At 40.9% G+C, this 19,171-nt stretch overlaps 2 protein-coding genes and 1 non-coding gene across 3 annotated transcripts; 2 read left to right on the top strand and 1 right to left on the bottom strand.

Moving 5' to 3' along the window:
- Positions 1–5,183: 5,183 nt before the first annotated feature.
- On the bottom strand, positions 5,184–5,290 carry LOC125197600. Its single transcript, XR_007172136.1, has one exon. It is a non-coding gene; the product is annotated as a small nucleolar RNA R71 (small nucleolar RNA).
- An 11,804-nt stretch (positions 5,291–17,094) lies between these two features.
- LOC125192865 (molybdate-anion transporter-like) lies at positions 17,095–18,558 on the top strand. The gene has a single exon (XM_048090534.1). It carries the CDS (start codon positions 17,213–17,215, stop codon positions 17,867–17,869), a length of 657 nt encoding a protein of 218 aa, XP_047946491.1. The 5' UTR covers positions 17,095–17,212; the 3' UTR covers positions 17,870–18,558.
- LOC125192864 (molybdate-anion transporter-like) lies at positions 17,674–18,594 on the top strand. The gene has a single exon (XM_048090533.1). The coding sequence runs from the start codon at positions 17,999–18,001 to the stop codon at positions 18,584–18,586; it is 588 nt and encodes a 195-aa protein (XP_047946490.1). The 5' UTR covers positions 17,674–17,998; the 3' UTR covers positions 18,587–18,594.
- The last annotated feature ends 577 nt before the right edge of the window (positions 18,595–19,171 follow it).

The raw sequence follows: 19,171 nt of genomic DNA, 5'->3' as shown, positions 1-19,171 counted from the left end.
AAACAATCTTAATCGCTTTCCTAGTTTAAAGTTTACTTGTTTTCATCGTTAGTTATTTGCAAACACTCATCGTTGTGCTCTTTTGAAGTACTTTGTTATTTTCCAACTTTTACATTATGAAGTTTCTATTTCGCATGTCACTTTGGTTCGAGTTTGCTTCATTCTGCCTAGGAAAGTTAGATTTAGTTATTGCTTTCAATTTCTAAGTGTTTTCTTATCGGGAGTTGTTGATTCAAAGTTGTAGCTATGTTTAGTCAAGTTTTCGTGCATGAGTTTCTTTTCTGCGCCGTGATTACCACCTTGCATGTCAGTCAGTAGAAGTAAAGTTGCAGTTTCACTGTTTAATTTAAGTTTGAGCATTTAAATCGATGGATCTTAAGTTTGAATTTGTGAATCTGAAGTTCAGTCATGGTGTTTGTGTTTATCTGAATTCTGTTAATACTTGGTGAAGAAGAAAACGTCAAAATCAACTTTAGTTTGAACCACTTTACTTTTAAGTTACTTTTGCTTTTGTTCCCTACTTTTCAGATGTACTGCCCAGACCTGTCAGAGAACCACCCAGCCACCAAATATGCCTTGTAGTCTAAATTTCCCCTTTTAGTAACTGTCTACTTTTCATATGCCTCTGAGACACATTGTCCTCTATTTTCACGAACACTCCCACATGTCTGTTATTTTCACGCCTACTAGTCAGTAGAGTACCACCTTTATTTCCTGTCTAGGTAAAATCTCAACCCAAGCGTGGTAGCTAACCAAAACACCCAGGAAAGTCACCGCAGTTATCAAAACGTGTCCATCCTCGTGGGAATCGACCCTTACCTCCATTATACTAATCAGTAGAAGTGGGTTGAGGAAACTTGTTTGAAGCCAGGTCCCGGTTATCGTACCAACGACTCAGCTGGGTCGGGAATCTCTTCCTGATCAGTTGGATACACTCCAAATTACATACGAAAACCATCACAACACTCGAAAGAGTGGGGAAACCTCTGGTCCGTCAGTACCGCAGCCGCTGCCACACCTAGAAGAAGAAGAAGAGGAGGACGTGGAATACCATCGCCGTCGGGCTAGAGCAAACCACCACCGCGGGAGGCTAAATCCCAATGATGAGTTTCAATCCAACACCTCCACCACTTGGGACAATAGATGGGCGCAGCAACAAAAGGGAGAACGCCTACAACCACCAAGGATGGACGGCACAAGGCGATTGGCGAAAGGTGGAGCAACAATTTTGGGAGCAACAATGACTTGAAGATGTTTGTCAACGTCAACAGATCGAAGAACTCCAAAGGATGCGACATCGCCTATCTTATTGGCGCATTCGACGACCTCAACACCCGTTTCCCTCCTTTTCCTTAAGATTGAAGAAGTCAAGCTCAATGACTTTAAATGAGCACTTCTATCATATTTTTAATTGCATCTGAGACAATTTATTTTCATGTTTTGACAGTTTTTATTTGAGTTTTTAAGTACTTTTTGGTTTTGGTTTAGTTTTCATGCCTTTGAAATATTTTCGCAGGTTCTGACCTTCTAAGGCGACCGCCGCAAATTTTGCGGCGGGCCGCCAGCTGGTCTCTGGAAACATTCTGCCCATTTGCGGCGACTGCCGCTCGATTCCAGCACGATTTTTGGAGTTTTTGAATTTTTGCCCCGTCCAACCTTTACGCGAAATTTTTCAAGGTATGTTTTCTTTTCAATAGTTTTCTCACGTCCCTACCCACTCTACAAACTTATTTTACACTTTGTTGTATATAAGTTTGGGTGGATGAAGTGGTGGACCATGAGTTTAGGTTTTTGTTCTAGGTTTTAGTTTAAGTTTTTGTTTTCAAAATCCCATAGGTGAATTTTTTTGAATCCATGTCATGAACTTAATATGAAGAACTTAGAAACACGCATGCTTAGTGACACATTAGACCGAGCTGCCGACGATATTTAAATCCTTCTATGTTTAAGTATGGCTTGATGTCTTGATTTGATGGTTTGGTGAAAAAGTGCATAATTAGTGAATTGCTTGTTCGCCTTGATTCATGCTTATACCTTGTGAGATTTGAGTCATAATTTCTTTCTTGTGTGATTTATCTACATTCATGTATATGTTTCTAGAACTTGCTCCTAGCTTGCCTAAGTTTATAGAGTGTTTAAGTTGATAAGGGAAGATGTTAGGCCATATTTTCATAGCTACTTTTATACCCAAAATTTTCGACCCTCTCAAATTTTCAAAATTTTCCCTTTGGAGCCAATTTTGAGCCTTTAAGCCTATTCTTTAGAAACCAAATATATGGGTACAATTCCTTGGGTTAGTATAGTTTTATTATCTTTTGTAAAGGATGTGGAGAGATAAGGAGAAAAGTATAAAAAGTAGTGTGCTTAATGTAAAGAAAGTACAAGTTGTGAAATAGTAAAAAATTCAAAGAATGTGCTTGATCTTAGAAAGGATGCTTATGTAAAAGAAAAGAAAGAAAAGAAAAATAAAAAGTGTAAAAGGTTGTGAAAAGAAAAAAAGAAAAAGAAAATCAAAGGATTGGAAAGTGAGTTGATAGAGAAAAATAAAGTGTTAGAAGTGTGTTGGGTATAGAAAAGTGGAGTCAATTTAACTCTACTTGGGATATTTTTATGTTTTAGTTACTTTTAAGCCAAATATTCATCACCTACCAAAGAGCCTACATTACAATAAAAAATAAAGACCTTTCGGACTTTTGATGCTTAATCACATCGAGTAGAGGAGGAATTAAACTTTGAGCAAGCCTATGATAAACTTTGCATGATACATGATTTGAGTGCTATACACTACCTTTATACACTTTGAGAGAGAGAGAAAGAACACTTCTCATCTTTGGAAGTTTGCCACATGTGAGTGCATGATTTCAAGGTGTTCCACGAGTTTGTATTGAAAGTGCACTAATAAGCCTTGCTTGATTTGATTGCGTTAATGCATGCTTAATCTATTCTTTCATCTTTTAAGACAATTACGATGTCTAGTCCTTGTGCATTCTGTGCGTCTATTCTTGTGTCTTAATTATTTTGTTCGAGGACAAACAAAAATGTAAGTTTGGGGGAGTTGATATGCTTGGATTTTTGATACGCTCGGATTTTGCACTATTTTAAGGCTATTATTTGGTCCGTTTTTTATGTCAAAGTCACTCTACACGTCCATTAGTTGCATATTTTGTCTATTTTGGTATTTTGACGTGTTTTGTGAGAAACGTGCATAATTGAGCCGAAAAAGGGAGCAAAGACGCAAAGTCTGGAAATCTAGAGTCAGACGGCGACCGACGACCGCCGTGGATGTAAGCGGCGACCGCCGGCGCCCGGCGGGCGATCAATGCAGCGGTCCACCTCGAAAAAATACGCTTGGAAGAGAAGTCTCGTCCGGCGACCGCCGGAAGTCGTGCGGCGGTCCGCCGCCGAGGAAACAGACTATCTGGACTCCAACGCGGCGACCGCCGGCCAAGGTGCGGCGGCCCGCCGGAGAAAGGCGGCAAATCCAAGATGCCCTAGATTTGCTCCAAGATTTACCATATTTTGGAGATCTTTTCCTTCTACAACAAGGATTGACTTTCTCCTATAAATAACACCTCAAGCTTCATTAAATGAAAGAGCTTCTACTTGCAAAATAATTCATAGAAATCAAGAGCTAAAGTACTTCATTTGTGCAAGGAATTGGAGAAGGATTTCAAGAACATCAAGAATGACAAGGATTCAACCTACGGGTTTTATTTGCTTTAGTTTTATGTTCAAATTGTCTTCCCTTCAATCTATGTGTTTAGCTTATTTCATTATGTGTAACTAAACTCATAGGATTCTAGGGATGTGTTAGTAACGACTTTGGTTATACAATTCCAGTTTTCTATTTAATATCCGTTTTGTTTTTACTTTGTTTCTTCCTTAAGTTAATCTTGATGCTGCATGATTGAGTGACACAATCGTGTATGATTTAATATAACTTGCTTTATAACTGTGACAGTGTTCTAGCGAGTTAGATCCACTTAGTGGACGCTAAAGTTAGCTTCCCTTAAAACTGCACTGTTAATTGAGAGTGAAGACTTTTCAAGGGTCTTAGGAGCTGTTTAGAGTTACGTGTTAGGATTGACAACCCTAATTTTGTAATCAACGTTTGTATCGCATGAGCATAAGCTAGGTGACTCGTTCTATCAAAGTAATAACTGTGCTAGGGTATTGTAGTTTGGAACTTGTATAACCATAACTGTGAACGCACATCCCTGGGATTCCCGTATCTCTATCGCTTATCTTCGTGTTTTATTTGCATTTAGTTGTTATATGCTTTTTATTGTTTTCAGTTTTCTAAAGTCTTCCAAAACCTACTGTTTTTCCAGATAGTAATTGAGTCTTAGTAGAGGATAGACACTTTGTGTTTGCCTTCCCCGTGTTCGATATCCGGTACTGACCTTTGGCTATACTATATATACACTGTATACCTGGAAGTTTTGTTTAGTGCTGAAAAATAGTGCATCAAGTTTTTGGCACCGTTGCCGGGGAGGACAATTCAGTTTGGAGTGATATCTTCAAACGGATAATTTTACTACTTTGGAATTTAATTGCTTTCATTTTTTATTTTTAGTTTTTAATTTGTTTTTGTTTTTGATTCTTGCAGGTTTTGTATGCGAACGCGCTCTGGGAAGGACAGCCTAGAACCGCTCGATTTAGAACTTGAAAGAACTCGTAGGAAAATAAGAAGTGAAAAAGGATCAGGAACAATGGGTGATCGAACAGACATCGAGAAGCTACAAGAAATGGTGAAGCTGCTAATGGACGAGAAAGATGCGGAAAGGGAAGCCCGCGAGGCTTTGGAGAAGAAGAATAAGGAAATACAACCCGTGATGATCATGTTCAATCATGGGAATATGATTACTTTTCCCGAAGGGCCTCGTATTGATGCTAACAAGTTCAAGTTACGCATGCCCCTTATTCAAAGGGTCGAGCAAATTCCTTTTGCAGGTAGGGCTACAGAGGATGCCAATCGCCATCTCTCTAAATTTGTGGAGATCTCTAACACTCTCAAGTTAAACGGTGTCGATGACGATGCCATAAGGGTAAGACTCTTTCCCTTTTCATTAACTGATTCTACTAAAGAGTGGTTTGAATGCATGCCCATACAAAAGGTCTCCACATGGAAGGACATTGTAGCTGCCTTCCTCGACAAGTACTATCCGCCAGGCACAATCTTGAAGCTCAAGAGCGAGATCTTCCAGTTTATCCAAGGCCATGACGAGCCCCTCTATGAGGCGTTTGCTCGTTTCAAGGCTCTTCTACGAAAGTGCCCTAACCATGGTTTCACCGTGGATCATCAGGTAGGAATCCTCTATATTGGGTTTAACGAGAAGATTTGTGCTATGCTTGATTCAGGTGCAAATGGAGGATTCTTAAGGAAGTCAGGTGAAGAAGTCATGGCAGTAATAGAGGAATTCGCCATCAACAGGAGGGGGCGGTCGAAAGAAAGGCATAGCATGAAGAGGATAGCTGCAATTGAAGAGGCCAAGGAAAGTTCTTTCACGAAGGAATTGGCCGAGCTCAGAGTTAGGGTGGACCAAATGGATACATCAAGGAAGGAGGATCCGATTCCACCGACCTCCATCATAGCGGTCTCTAAACCCGAAACTCCTGCCCCGATAGTGGAGGAAATCAACTACATGCAAGGAGGCGGTTCCAACAGAAATTACAACAACAATTATCGCCCTAATCAGGGGGGCGGTAATTTCAATAATTATAATGGAAACCGACCTCATCCTAATCTCTCTTATTCTAACAATAATTACTTGCAACCCCCGTAGGATTTAATGATAGCAAGGGAGGAGTAGTTGAGACAACCAAGAAGGAGGAAAAGTATGCCCAAGGGATCACAAGGATCTTGGAAGTAATCACGCAAGACAAGAAGGTTAATGACACCAAGATCGGAGTGGTTGAAGCTAGAATAAACAACCTCGAGCAGGGAATGAACACGATCTCAACTGCCATAGCAAACATCAACACTCAAATGGAGCAAATCCAAAAGAAGTTGGATGAGGATAGGGCAAAGGCAGCCGCACGAGTGGATGACATCAACAAGAAGTGGGTGGCAAAGCAGAAAACTGGGGACTGCCCAGTCGCCGGTGGGCCGCCACAACCACTGCAGCGGGCCACCGCTGAAGTACCGAATGGAGTCTGCCCAGCCGCCGGCGGACCGCCGCACACCCCACGGCGGGCCGCCACAGACAAGGCAGAAGCACCCACTCAGAAGGACTCGTGCGGCACAATGGGATTGTGCTACCTTTCCAAACAAAGAGGAAGTTTAAACATTTTTTGAACATGTTTTGTAAGGTTCATACTAACATTCCTCTAGTAAGAAAAAGCCAACAAAAGCCGACCTTAAGCTGCCGCATCATTGCAACGAGATCATCCAAAAGGAAAGGGCAGTAAAATTAGAGAGATCCGAGCCAATTCATTATTAGATGCCGGATTGGAGAGGGAAGGTTGATAAGGCCCTATGCGATCTAGGATCTTCCATCAATCTCATGCCACTGAAGTATTACGAAAAGCTCAACATTGGGCCGCTCAAAACTTCAGACATAACACTAAGGTTGGCTGGTAACTCATCCATAAAAACTGTAGGTATGATTGAGACGTCTTAGTTAAAGTCGATGATTTCATTTTCCCTGCCGATTTTATTGTGCTTGACATGAAAGTAGACAAGAACGTCCCTCTAATCTCAGGGAGAGATTTTCTTGCTACTTGCAAAGCTTTGATTGATGTAGGTTGTGGCGAGATCACAATTAGCGATAACTATAGCCAATCCACCTATATGATCGAGAGCGAGATGCTCAAGTTTGAGGAGGCAAAGCTGGCGAAGATAGAACGACAGTGTAGGGCAGTTATGGCCACGGATTCGACAAAACCCCAAGACCCTTTTGAAGTGGAGGACCCTTCTGCCTCCACTATCTACACTATAAACGAGGTAAGACGTTCTCCCAAAAAGGACGATACTAATCCCTCTACCTCTATCCCGCAGAAAAAGAAGCAAAAGAGGAAGAAAGCACCCAAGGAGGACCCCGAGATTTATGTTATCAAGACCAGTAAGGGGAAGTACAAGTGGTGGAAGAAGCTAGGGACCAAGTTGCTCCCTATGCCAATTTTCAACACTCGGGTCGCTGATCCGCCCTATTAACGACTAAAAATGAAAGCGCTTGTTGGGAGGCAACCCAATTTGTTTAATGTTGTTCTTTTCTTTATTTTCGTTTTTTTAATCAGTTAAAAAAAATAAAAAAAATATTAACGCGTGGCGGTCGCCGCACTTAACACGGCGGTCGCCACACGTGTATTCACATGTGCAGGATAGGTCGAGCTTAGGGCGGGCCGGAGGAACCGCTGACCGGGCCGTGGCGGCCCGCCAGGAAGCACAGTTTTTAAAACGTCCGGTGCAGCGGCCCGCCGCGCACAGTCCAGAGACGGGAAATCTCTTATAAAAGGTAAGTTTTCCATTCCTTTTCCGATTCCTTCTCAAATTCCTTCCTTGCACACAACCCCCACCTTTATAAATCACCAATTTCACACACCCACACTATCATTCTCTCATTTCTCTCCAAGTTTAGAGTTCTTCTCCAATTCTCAATTAACACAAGGTATGAATCCTAACTAAATTTCTGAGTTTTGTTTCACTTCTTTCATGGATTTGGGCATGTTTTGGATGAATTGTTCGAAGGAAACTCTTATTTTACGATGGGGGATGATTGTGTACTTTTTTCTTTTGATTTTCCATGGTGATATTGTGTTTTGGTGATGATTTGAAGCTTTGTGAATAGTGATTCCTTCTTGTTTATACTTTGCAATCATGTTCATAGCATTGTGAGGCTATTATTATTTGCATGAATTGCAACACTTGAGTATTCTATAGAGATTGTTGATATGTATTGATTTATTGTTGATACGTCTCTGCATGGGGGATGAATTCACGTTGGGGGATGGATTTTTGTTGCCTAGTTTGGATGTTTATGCTCTACATGTTTCCATGCTACCATCTAGGAAGTTTTGAACACCTAGCTTGCACTTATATGTTGATTCTTTGGTATTTCTTATAAGAGTGCAAGTTTGGGGGAACCTTTGATTTCCCATGTTGGTATACTTTTTAAGTATTGTACTTTTATTTTGTAGGAAAATGGGATCAAAGGAAAAGCCCGAAAATACGAAGAACTATAGCATTAGCCTTGCCTCGGACGAGCAAAAGGCCATGTGGAAGAAGTTGTCGGCGCGAGAGACGGCGCCCTCGAGGTACCCCCACGATTTCCCTCTTCAAACTTTAGGGATCGCAGATGAATTTTGGGCGTTGTGTGACGTGGGTGACGAGAACGGCCTCCGGTACATGTTTGAGAGGAAGTGGCCGTCTTTTAGGAAGTATATTCTCGAGTTCCTAAGCTCGTTGAAGGTCACCAAGGACCTCCGGTAAAACATCCCGCTTAGCATCGATTTCCGCCTAGGCAACCGATGACACTCGCTCACCATGGAGGATCTTTGCGGAATCTTCCATTGATTCGACCCCTACCCCGAGACCGATAATGATTACGACTTTGATGAGGTTTGGGGTGCGATGACGAATGAGCACGAGCATGCCGCGGGTTACGCCAAGTCTTCCTCAATCCGCAACCCGGTTTTGCAGTACCTCCACCGAGCCATGACCCAACTTATGTTTGCTAGGGTCGACGGGGGAAGTGTCTCCCAAACGGAGTTAAATGTGATTTGGTGCCTCCTCAACAAGAAGGGATTCGACTATGGAACCCTTTTTACTATCTATGTGGATCGGATCACGAAGAAGGATGGCGGCGTCATATGTTGTGGTGGTTTGATCACGGCAATCGCCGAGCATTTGGAGGTGTCTTTCGTTGGTTTGACGGAAGATGGCGGGGAGCGCTTCATCACTTATGAGGTGCTATTTTCAGTGGGGCTCTTGAAGACCGATTATTGGGGGCAAGGATTTTTCCTACAAGTGGCGGGGGATCACTTCCCCGTTCCCATCCCGCAGTTGACTAAGGTCGACGTTTGGGCGAACCAAGCTAATTGGAAGCTCAACACCCCGGCGCACCGGAGAGCCATTGAGGCTAACCCCGTCAATGGAGAATTTAGGAAGAGGAACACCGGCTCGCATCCCCATCTTTGAGGCTGATGAGGACTCCGCCTTCGATGCTATCGATCACTACACCGAAGAAGGGGAACACTCGCACGCCCAAGAGAGTCAAGTGCCGCCGCCACCGCCGCCCCAACGCCGCCAAGAAGAAGAAGAAGAGGGACATCGCCACCGGACTAGAGCAAACCGCCGCCGCGGAAGGCCGAACCCCGATGAAGAGTTTCAAGCAAACACCTCCGCCCAACTAGGAGATATCTACTCCTACATGCAAAACGTGTCCAACACTTGGGACACCCGATGGGCGGAGCAACAAAGGGAGAACGCCTACAACCGCCAAGGATGGACGGCTCAAGGCGATTGGCGCACGGCGGAGCAACAATTTTGGGAGCAACAAAGGCTTGAAGACGTGCATCGCCGTCGTGAGATTGAAGAGCTCCACCGGATGGCCACCGAGGCTCGACAAGAGCGCTAAACAATGAGTGACGACATCGCCTATCTTATTGGTGCATTCGAGGACCTTTCCCTCCTCCTCCTAAAGATTGAAGAAGTCGAGCTCAATGACTATAAATGAGCATTTGTATCATGTTTTTGGATGTTTTTAAGACAATTTAATTTCTTGTTTTTGACAATTTTTGCTTTAGGTTAAGTATTTTTTTGGTTTTAGTTTAATTTTGTGTGTTGAAAATTTTTCCGCCGCATGTGCTTTAGCTCAATGACCTCTCCGCGGCGACCGCCGCATGTGCGTCTGCGGTCCGCCACCTGCTCGCTGGAACATTATGTTGTTGCGGGGCGACCACCGGACATGCTGCGGCGGGCCGCCGCCTGGGTGTATTTTTTCAGCGCGATTTTTCCAAAGTTTCTCAACTTATGCCCTGTCAAGCCTCGACGCAAGAATTTTCAAGGTACGTTTTTTTTCAGTAGTTCACTCACGTCCTTACCAACTCTGCAAACTTATTTTACACTTTGTTGTAAATAAGTGTGGGGGGATGAAGTGGTGGACCGTGAGTTTAGGATTTTTCTTTTTGTTTTAGGTTTTTTCGTTTTTGTTTTTCAAAACCCCGTAGGTGAATTTTGTGTTCTAAAAATATTTTCTTGAATCTATGTCGTGAACTTAACATGAAGGACTTAGAAACACGCATGCTTAGGGATACACTTTAGATCGAGTTGCCAATGATATTACATTTCATCTATGTTTGAGTGTGGCTTAACGTTTTGATTTGATGGCTTGGTGAAAAGGTGCATAATTAGTGAATTGCTTGTTTGCCTTGAATCATGCTTTATACCTTGTGAGGATTTGAGCCTATATTTCATTCTTGTGTGATTTATCTGCATTCATATATATGTTTCTAGAACTTGCTCCTAGTCTTGCCTAAGTTTACATAGTGTTTAAGTTGATTTAGGAGGATGATTGGCCATCTTTTCTTAGCCTACTTTTGTCCAAATTATTGACCTTCTCAAAATTTCAACATTTTTCCCTTTGGAGCCAATTTTGAGCATTTAAGCCTATTCTTTGGAAGCCAAAATAATGGGGACAATTCCTTGGATTAGTTAGTTTTTGCAATCTTATTTTGTAAAGGAATTGGAGAGATAAGGAGGAAAGTATAAAAAGTAGTGTGCTTAATATAAAGAAAGTACAAGTTGTGAAATTGAGAAAAATTCCAAATGTGTGCTTGATCTTAGAAAGAAAAAGAAAAAGAAAAAGAAAAAGAAAAAGAAAAAGAAAAAGAAAAGAAAAGAATGTGTGAAAGGTTGTGAAAAGAAAAGAAAATCAAAGGATTGGAAAGTGAGTTGAAGGAGAAATAAATAAAGTGTTAAAAGTGTCTTGGGTTTAGAGAAGTGGAGTTATCTTTACCTACTAAAGAGCCTACATACAAAGGATATTTTTATTTTAAGTCACTTTTTAGCCAAATATTCCTCACCTACCAAAGAGCCTACATTACAACCAAAGATAAAGACCTTTCGGACTTTTGAAGCTTAATCACATTTAGTAGAGGAGGGATTAGACTTTGAGCAAGCCTATGGTAAACTTTGCATGATGCATGATTTGAGTGCTTATTTACACATTATCCTTATACACTTTGAGAGTGAGAGAACACTTCCCATCTTTGGAAGTTTGTCACATGCGAGGGCTTGAATTCAAGGTGTTCCACGAGTTAGTAATGAAAGTGCACTAATAAGTCTTGCTTGATTTGATTGCGTTAATACATGTTTAATCTGTTATTCCATCTTTTGAGACAATTATGACATCTAGTCCTTGTGCATTCCGTGCGTCTATTCTTGTGTCTTTATTGTTTTGTTCAAGGGCAAACAAAAATGTAAGTTTGGGGGAGCTGATACGCTCGGATTTTGCACTGTTTTAAGGCCATTATTTGGTCCGTTTTTAATGACAAAGTCACTCTACACGTCCATTATTTGCATATTTTTTCTATTTTGGTATTTTGACGTGTTTTGTGAGAAATGTGCATAATTGGGCCGAAAAAGGGAGCCAAAACGCCAAGTTTGGAAATCTGGAGTCGAGACGGCGACCGGCGACCGCCGCGGATGTGTGCGGCGACCGTCGGCGCCCGGCGGGCGAGATCAATGCAGCGGTCCGCCTCGGAAAAATGTGCTTGGAAGAGAAGTCTCGTCCGGCGACCGCCGGAAGACGTGCGGCGGTCCGCCGCTAAGAGAACAGACTGGACTCCAACGCGGCGACCGCCGGCCAAGGTGCGGCGGCCCGCCGAGAAAGGTGGCGAATTCGAGAAGCCCTAGATTTGCGCCCAGATTTACCATATTTTGGAGATCTTTTCCTTCTACAACAAGGAATGGCTTTCCCCTATAAATAATACCTTAAGCTTCATCAAAAAGAGTGAACTTCTACTTGCAAAATACTTCATAGAGATCAAGACCTAGGGTACTTCATTGGTGCAAGGAGTTGGAGAAGGATTTCAAGAACATCAAGAATGACAAGGATTCAACCTACGAGTTTTATTTGCTTTAGTTTTATGTTCAAATTGTCTTCCCTTCAATCTATGTTTTTAGCTTATTCATTTATGTGTAACTAAATTCATAGGATTCTAGGAATGTGTTAGTAACGACTTTGGTTATACAAATTCCTTTTTCTATTTAATATCCTTTTTGTTTTTACTTTGTTTCTTCCCTAAGTAGTTTTGATGCTGCATGATTGAGTGACACAATCTTGCATGATTTAATATAACTTGCTTCATAACTGTGACAGAGTTCTAGCGAGTTAGATCCACTTAGTAGACACTACAGTTAGTTTCCCTTAAAACGACATTGTTAATTGAGAGTGAGGACTTTTCAAGGGTCTTAGGAGCTTTTTGGAGTTACGTGTTAGGTATTGACAACCCTAATCTTGTAATCAACGTTTGTATCGCATGAGCATAAGCTAGGTGACTCGTTCTATCAAAGTAATAACTGTGCTAGGGTATTGTAGTTGGAATTTTGTATAACCATAACTGTGAACACACATCCCTGGGATTCCCTTATCTCTATCGTCTTTCTCCGTGTTTTATTCGCTTTTAGTTGGTCTATGCTTTCTATTGTTTTTAGTTTTCCAAAAGTTTTCAAAACCCAATTGTTTTTCCAGATAGTATTTGAGTCTTAGTAGATGATAGACACTTTGTGTTCGTCTTCCCCGTGTTCGATATCCGGTACTAACCTTTAGCTACACTATATATACTCTGTATATTTGCAGGTTCATTTAGTGCTAAAAAAAAGTGCATCAGATGTACCATGGATCAAAGTTAACACTGATGGAGCCTTCGTACCAAATTCACGTAGTCCAGGAGGTGGGGGAGTACTGCGGGATCATAATGGTGCGATATTGGCTTCTTTCGCAATAGCTCTGGAGGCTGGCTCGGGGCTTGAGGCGGAGGTCTTGGCAGTCCTTAAGGGCTACTGAACAAACAATATGGTAATCATATCTGGATCGAATAAGATTTTGAGACTGTGGTTAGGTGGATTTCGTTGGGGCAGCTGGGAGCAGCGGATGTCTGTCCCAGTTTGGCGAGGATCAGGGGTGAGCTACGAGGTATTTCGTGGCAAATGTCTCATATTTTCAGGGAAGGTAACAAGTCAGTGACAAATCTGGTTTTTTCGAGGAACTCGACACCCTCCTTTGTGAAAGCTTGGTGCAGATTGGATCAACTAGGTCTTCCTAACTTTAGGTTTTGATGATTCCTTGTATTTGCTTGTCTAAGTTTGTTATTAGATTGTCCTTTTTCGGGATAGTCATCATGTAAATTCTTCTTTTGATGATATATATGAGATGAGGGTCCTACTTAACCCTCCATTGTGAAGGTGTTAGATAAAAAAAAAGAGGCAGAGGGCGGCCATGGTGATGCACTATTTTTTAGCACTATTAATACCTGCAAGTATACAGAATAGAAATAGTATAGCCAAAGGTCAGTACCGGATATCGAACACGGGAAGGCAAACACAGACTGTCTATCTTCTACTAAGACTCCATTACTATTTGGAGAACCAAGAGAATTTTGAAAACCTTTTGAAAACTGAAAATATTTGAAAGCAAATGACAATTAGATGCAATTAAAACACAAGGATAAATGATAGAGATAAGGGAATTACAGGGATCTGCATTCACAGATATGGTTATACAAATTCCAAACTACAATACCCTAGCACAGTTATTACTTTGATAGGACGAGTCACCTAGCTTATGCTCATGCGATGCAAACGTTGATTACAAGATTAGGGTTGTCAATCCTAACATGTAATTCCATAAAGCTACTAAGACCCTTGAAAAGTCCTCACTCTCAATTAACAGTGCCGTTTTAAAGGAAGCTAACTATAGCGTCTACTAAGTGGATCTAACTTGCTAGAACTCTCTCACAGTTATGAAGCAAGTTATATTAAATCATACATAATCGTGTCACTCAATCATGTAGCATCAGAATTACTTAGGGACGAAACAAAGTAAAAACAAAACGGATATTAAATAGAAAATTAGAATTGTATAACTAAAGTCGTTACTAACACATCCCTAGAATCCTATGAGTTTAGTTACACATAATGGAATAAGTTAAACACATAGATTGAAGGGAAAACAATTTGAACATAAAACTAAAGCAAATAAAACTCGTAGATTGAATCCTTGTCGTTCTTGATGCTCTTGAAATCCTTCTTCAACTCCTTGCACAATGATGTACTCTAGCTTTTAATCTCTGGGAATTTATGTTGCAAAAAGAAGCTCTCGTTTGATGAAGCTTGAGGTCCTATTTATAGGGGAAAGTCAATCCTCATTGTAGAAGGAAAAGATCTTCAAAATTTGATAAATCTTGGAGCAGATCTAGGGCGAATCGGATTCGCCGCCTTTCTTTGGCGGGCCACCGCACCTTGGCCGGCGGTCGCCACGTTGGAGTCCAGAGACTCTATCCTTTCCGCCGCCGCATGACTTCCGGCAGTCGCCGGGCGAGACTCTTTTCCAAGTATAAATTTCCGAGGCAGGCCGCTGCATAACTTTGACCGCCGGGCGCCGACGATTGCCAACTTTGCATTTTGACTCCCTTTTTCGGCTCAAATATGCACATTTCTCACAAAACAAATCAAAATACCAAAATAGATAAAATGTGCTAATAATCGACATGTAAAGTGACTTTGACATAAAAAATAGAACAAATAATGGCCTTAAAACCGTGCAAAATCCGAGCGTATCACATGGCAGGATAGGTACTGGGTCTAGCAGCCAAGCCCCCGCTAGAACATTTGCTTTTCAGCACAAAATTTTATGTAGTATTGTTTTATGAGTTAATGAAGAGAGAGGAAAAGTAAGAAAGGAGAAAAAATAGAATGTATTATTTCCATTTTTAAAAACATTTCATTTTTAATGATACAAATAAAAAATAAAAACGTTTCGTTTCTAATGGGATAGAAAGAAATAGAATAATCAGAGTTTTACATAATATAGATAAACAAAAATATAATATATAAATAGAGTTTTCTAAAGGCTTACCTTTAGTATGTATATCTTCTCCTATTGGTCATTTCAAGGAAGAGAGCATATCCAGTTTATTTCCTCCTTCCAAGTGTTATTTCATGCCGAATTTATTGTATTGGGTAATCGAATACCCGTTGATAAGTCGATGTAACTATTCAACACTACTACACTTGCATTTTTTTAAAATATGGAAGATTGATGCAAGTGTTATAAAATAAAATTGAAATGCGGAAATGTAATTACTAAAATTAAAGAATAACAAACAACTTTGTAGACTACACTGTGATAGATGGTTTGGATATTTTCTTCAATATTATGATACCCTTATATCGGGCATTACAAAACTTGTGCTCCAAGTATTCTTGAGCACCAATCTAATGTATTTGTTAGCCTCCAAGCTAATATATTTCTTATCCTCCAAGCTAACACATTTTTTTTTTATCTAATATCTTTTATTTTTTCTAACACTCCCTCTCAAATTGAGTAGTTGGATTTCCGATACTCAATTTGTGAAGAACATCTTCAAAGCTTCTTGAGTTGAACTCTTGGATCCTTGATTCTCTTAATTGATTTCTTCATCCCAACACTTGCCTCAAGTTGAGTATCAAACTTTTCGATACTTAACATGTACGATCTTCACTTTGATAAATAGTTTATACTCGTATTTAGAAGTCCTTCAATTTTCATTGATAGTTCATGCTCGTATCATAGAGCTTCTTCTAGGGGTGTGCATTCGGGTTTCGGTACGATTTTTCGCCCGAACCGAATCGAACCCGAAAAATCAAAATTTGCCTAAAATTAAAACCGAACCAAACCGAAAAATCGAAAATCAAACTTAAAAAACCGAACCAAACCGAAAAAACCAAAATTATACAAAAAACTGAAAAACCGAAAAATCGAAAAACATAAAAAGAAAATACCATAACATGATCCATCACCAAAACAAAACAAATATTCAATCCACCTTCCACGAACCACAATAACAAATATCAATCAAAAGTCCAAAATAAATCCACTCTAAATCTTCAATAATTTCAACATATTACATCAAATGGAATTTCTTCATTTGCATAGTTTTCGACGGTATCTCCAAGTGCTTCACTTTCATTATTTGGCATCTACAACAAGAAAGATTTAGAGACACGATGAATACGAAGCACGTATACCCTCAAAAATTACAGAAACTTCATTTCTCCACAGATGGCGCCTTCCTACTTATACAATACAATTAGTCTAGAAGAGGATGTTTACATCCTAAAACTACTCGTGCTTCAATTATAAGGCGGCAAATAGGGAAACAAATTGGAAGAAAAAGGGCGTTGGGTAAATAGTAGAAAAGCATAAGCAAAAATATTTGTGACATTTAATTTTCACTGTCTTTAAATTCCCGAAAGCTATACAAGGTATGAGCTTACACATTTAAAAGAATCTAAAATTAAATACTTAAGCTGCTTCTTAAACAAATTATACTAAATAAAGGTAGAGAGAGAGGCAATGGGTCGTGAAATTGAAGATTTGGGTAGAGTTTTACCAGTAGCTGGAGGCGTGAAGCTGTGGAGAGGCGACGGCGTGAAGCGTGAGGGCTGAGGGACGATGGGCTGAGCCTGAGCTCTCTCTCTCACGGCGTGGAGCTGGAGCTGAGGGACACCGGGCTGGAACTTGTCGCTGGTGGTGTTAAAATTCTAATATCTTGTCTCACATCGGCTTGGTGATGATCCTATCTCTTCTATATAAGGATGGATAACCCTCCCCCTTATGAGGCCTTTTAAGGGGTGAGTGACCCATTTCTAATATGGTATCGAGCAGGGCCCAAGTCGATGATTGTTTATCTCTTTATCTCTTCTCTTGCCTACCCACGTGATGGAAGTCCGATGTGTCATTCCGGCCCACACGTGAGGGGGCGTGTTAAAATTCTAATATCTTGTCCCACATCGGCTTGGTAATGATCCTATCTCTTCTATATAAGGATGGATAACCCTCCCCCTTATGAAGCCTTTTAAGGGGTGAGTGGCTCATTTCTAATACAGAAGCACACTCTAGTGTGTGTGAATGTGCATATACATCTAACCTCACTGAGGAAATTTCGAAAAATTCCTCGATCTTCTTCCATTTTTCGTCGATTTTTTTTCTGTTTGAGGTGAGAGAGAATGGAGATTTTCTACTATATGGTGTTCGGTGGGCTGGCCGCGGTGGTGGCGGCGCTGGAGCTGAGCAAGAGTAACAAGGATCGGGTGAATAGGTCTTCAGCTTTCAATTCGTTCAAAAACAATTACCTGCTCGTCTACTCGCTCATGATGGCTGGTGACTGGTTGCAGGGACCGTATATTTACTACCTCTACAGTACATACGGTTTTGGGAAGGGTGAAATTGGACAGCTCTTTATTGCTGGATTTGGCTCTTCCATGTTGTTTGGAACAATTGTTGGATCTCTAGCAGATAAACAGGGGCGAAAGAGAGCCTGCGTGACTTACTGCATCACATATATACTGAGCTGCATTACCAAGCATTCTCCTCAGTACAAAATACTGATGGTTGGACGTATTTTGGGTGGTATTGCCACGTCTCTCTTGTTTTCTGCATTTGAGTCGTGGCTTGTGGAAGAACACTTCAAGAGAGGCTTTGAACAGCTATGGCTCTCTGTAACTTTCTCCAAGGCAATATTCCTTGGCAATGGTCTTGTTGCTATTGTAGCAGGCTTGTTTGGAAATTTTCTGGTTGATTCTATGAATTTGGGGCCTGTATCTCCATTCGATGCTGCTGCCATATTTCTAGCTATTGGAATGGCTGAAATATTATCATCATGAAGTGAGAACTATGGCGACCCTTCAGAGAGCAAGGACTTGCTCACTCAATTTAAGGGTGCAGCTGTAGCAATTGCTTCAGATGAGAAGATAGCATTGCTTGGTGCTATACAATCTCTGTTTGAAGGTTCGATGTATACATTTGTGTTCCTCTGGACACCTGCCCTGAGCCCGAATGATGAAGATATTCCACATGGTTTTATCTTTGCTACTTTCATGTTGGCTTCAATGTTGGGAAGCTCAATTGCATCTCGCTTGTTGGTGCGCAACACAGTTAAAGTGGAGAGCTATATGCAGATTGTTTTCGTCATTTCTTCTGCCTCTCTGTTACTTCCCATACTGACAAATTTCTTAGTACCAGCAGATCCAAAGAAGAAAGGCGGCAGCATTTCATTTGCAGGCTGTCTCCAGCTTCTTGGCTTTTGCACTTTTGAAGGCTGTGTTGGTCTTTTCTGGCCGTCCATTATGAAGATGAGATCTCAATACATACCTGAGGAGGCTCGAAGCACCATCATGAACTTCTTCCGGATCCCACTCAACATCTTTGTCTGTATTGTTCTATATAATGTGAACGCGTTCCCCATCACGGTTATGTTTGGCATGTGCTCCATCTTCCTCTTTGTGGCCTCCATCTTGCAGCGACGACTTGCAGCAATTGGAGAGAAGCCAAAAACCGAAGATTGGGCTATGATGAAGGAAAGAACCAGTGAGGCCTTTTAAGGGGTGAGTGGCCCATTTCTAATAAGCTAGTCGCTGGAGAAACGGGTTTGAGAGAGGAGGAGGCAGATCCAGAATTCCAGATTGCAGAACAGCGGAAGGCGGATTTTGTTTCTAGGGTTTTATTTTTACTTATATTTAAGTAATACTCCCTTCGTCCCCCATTAAAAGTCACACTTTTCCATTTCGGTCCGTCTCCAATTAAGAGTCACACTTCATTTTTACCATAAATAGTAAGTAGGTCTCACATTCCACTAACTCACTTCACTCACATTTTATTATAAAACCAATATAAAATAATGGGTCTCACATTCCACTAACTTTTTCAACCAACTTTTCTTTACATTTCTTAAAACCCGTGCCCAGTCAAATAGTGACTCCTAATAGGGGACGGATGGAGTAGTATATATATTAATATATATATAAAATATTAAAATAAAATTCGATTTTACCGAACTGAACCGAAAAACCGAAATTTTCAAAATTCTAAAACCGAACCGAACCAAAAAACCAAACAAACCGAACCAAATTTTGAATTTTCGGTTTGGATCTATTCGGATATCATTTTAAAATAAAATAAAACCAAAC

The sequence above is a fragment of the Salvia hispanica genome, chromosome 6, assembly GCF_023119035.1.
Source record: "Salvia hispanica cultivar TCC Black 2014 chromosome 6, UniMelb_Shisp_WGS_1.0, whole genome shotgun sequence".
Taxonomy (NCBI): Eukaryota; Viridiplantae; Streptophyta; class Magnoliopsida; order Lamiales; family Lamiaceae; genus Salvia; species Salvia hispanica.
This window is presented reverse-complemented; position numbering and strand designations above follow the sequence as displayed.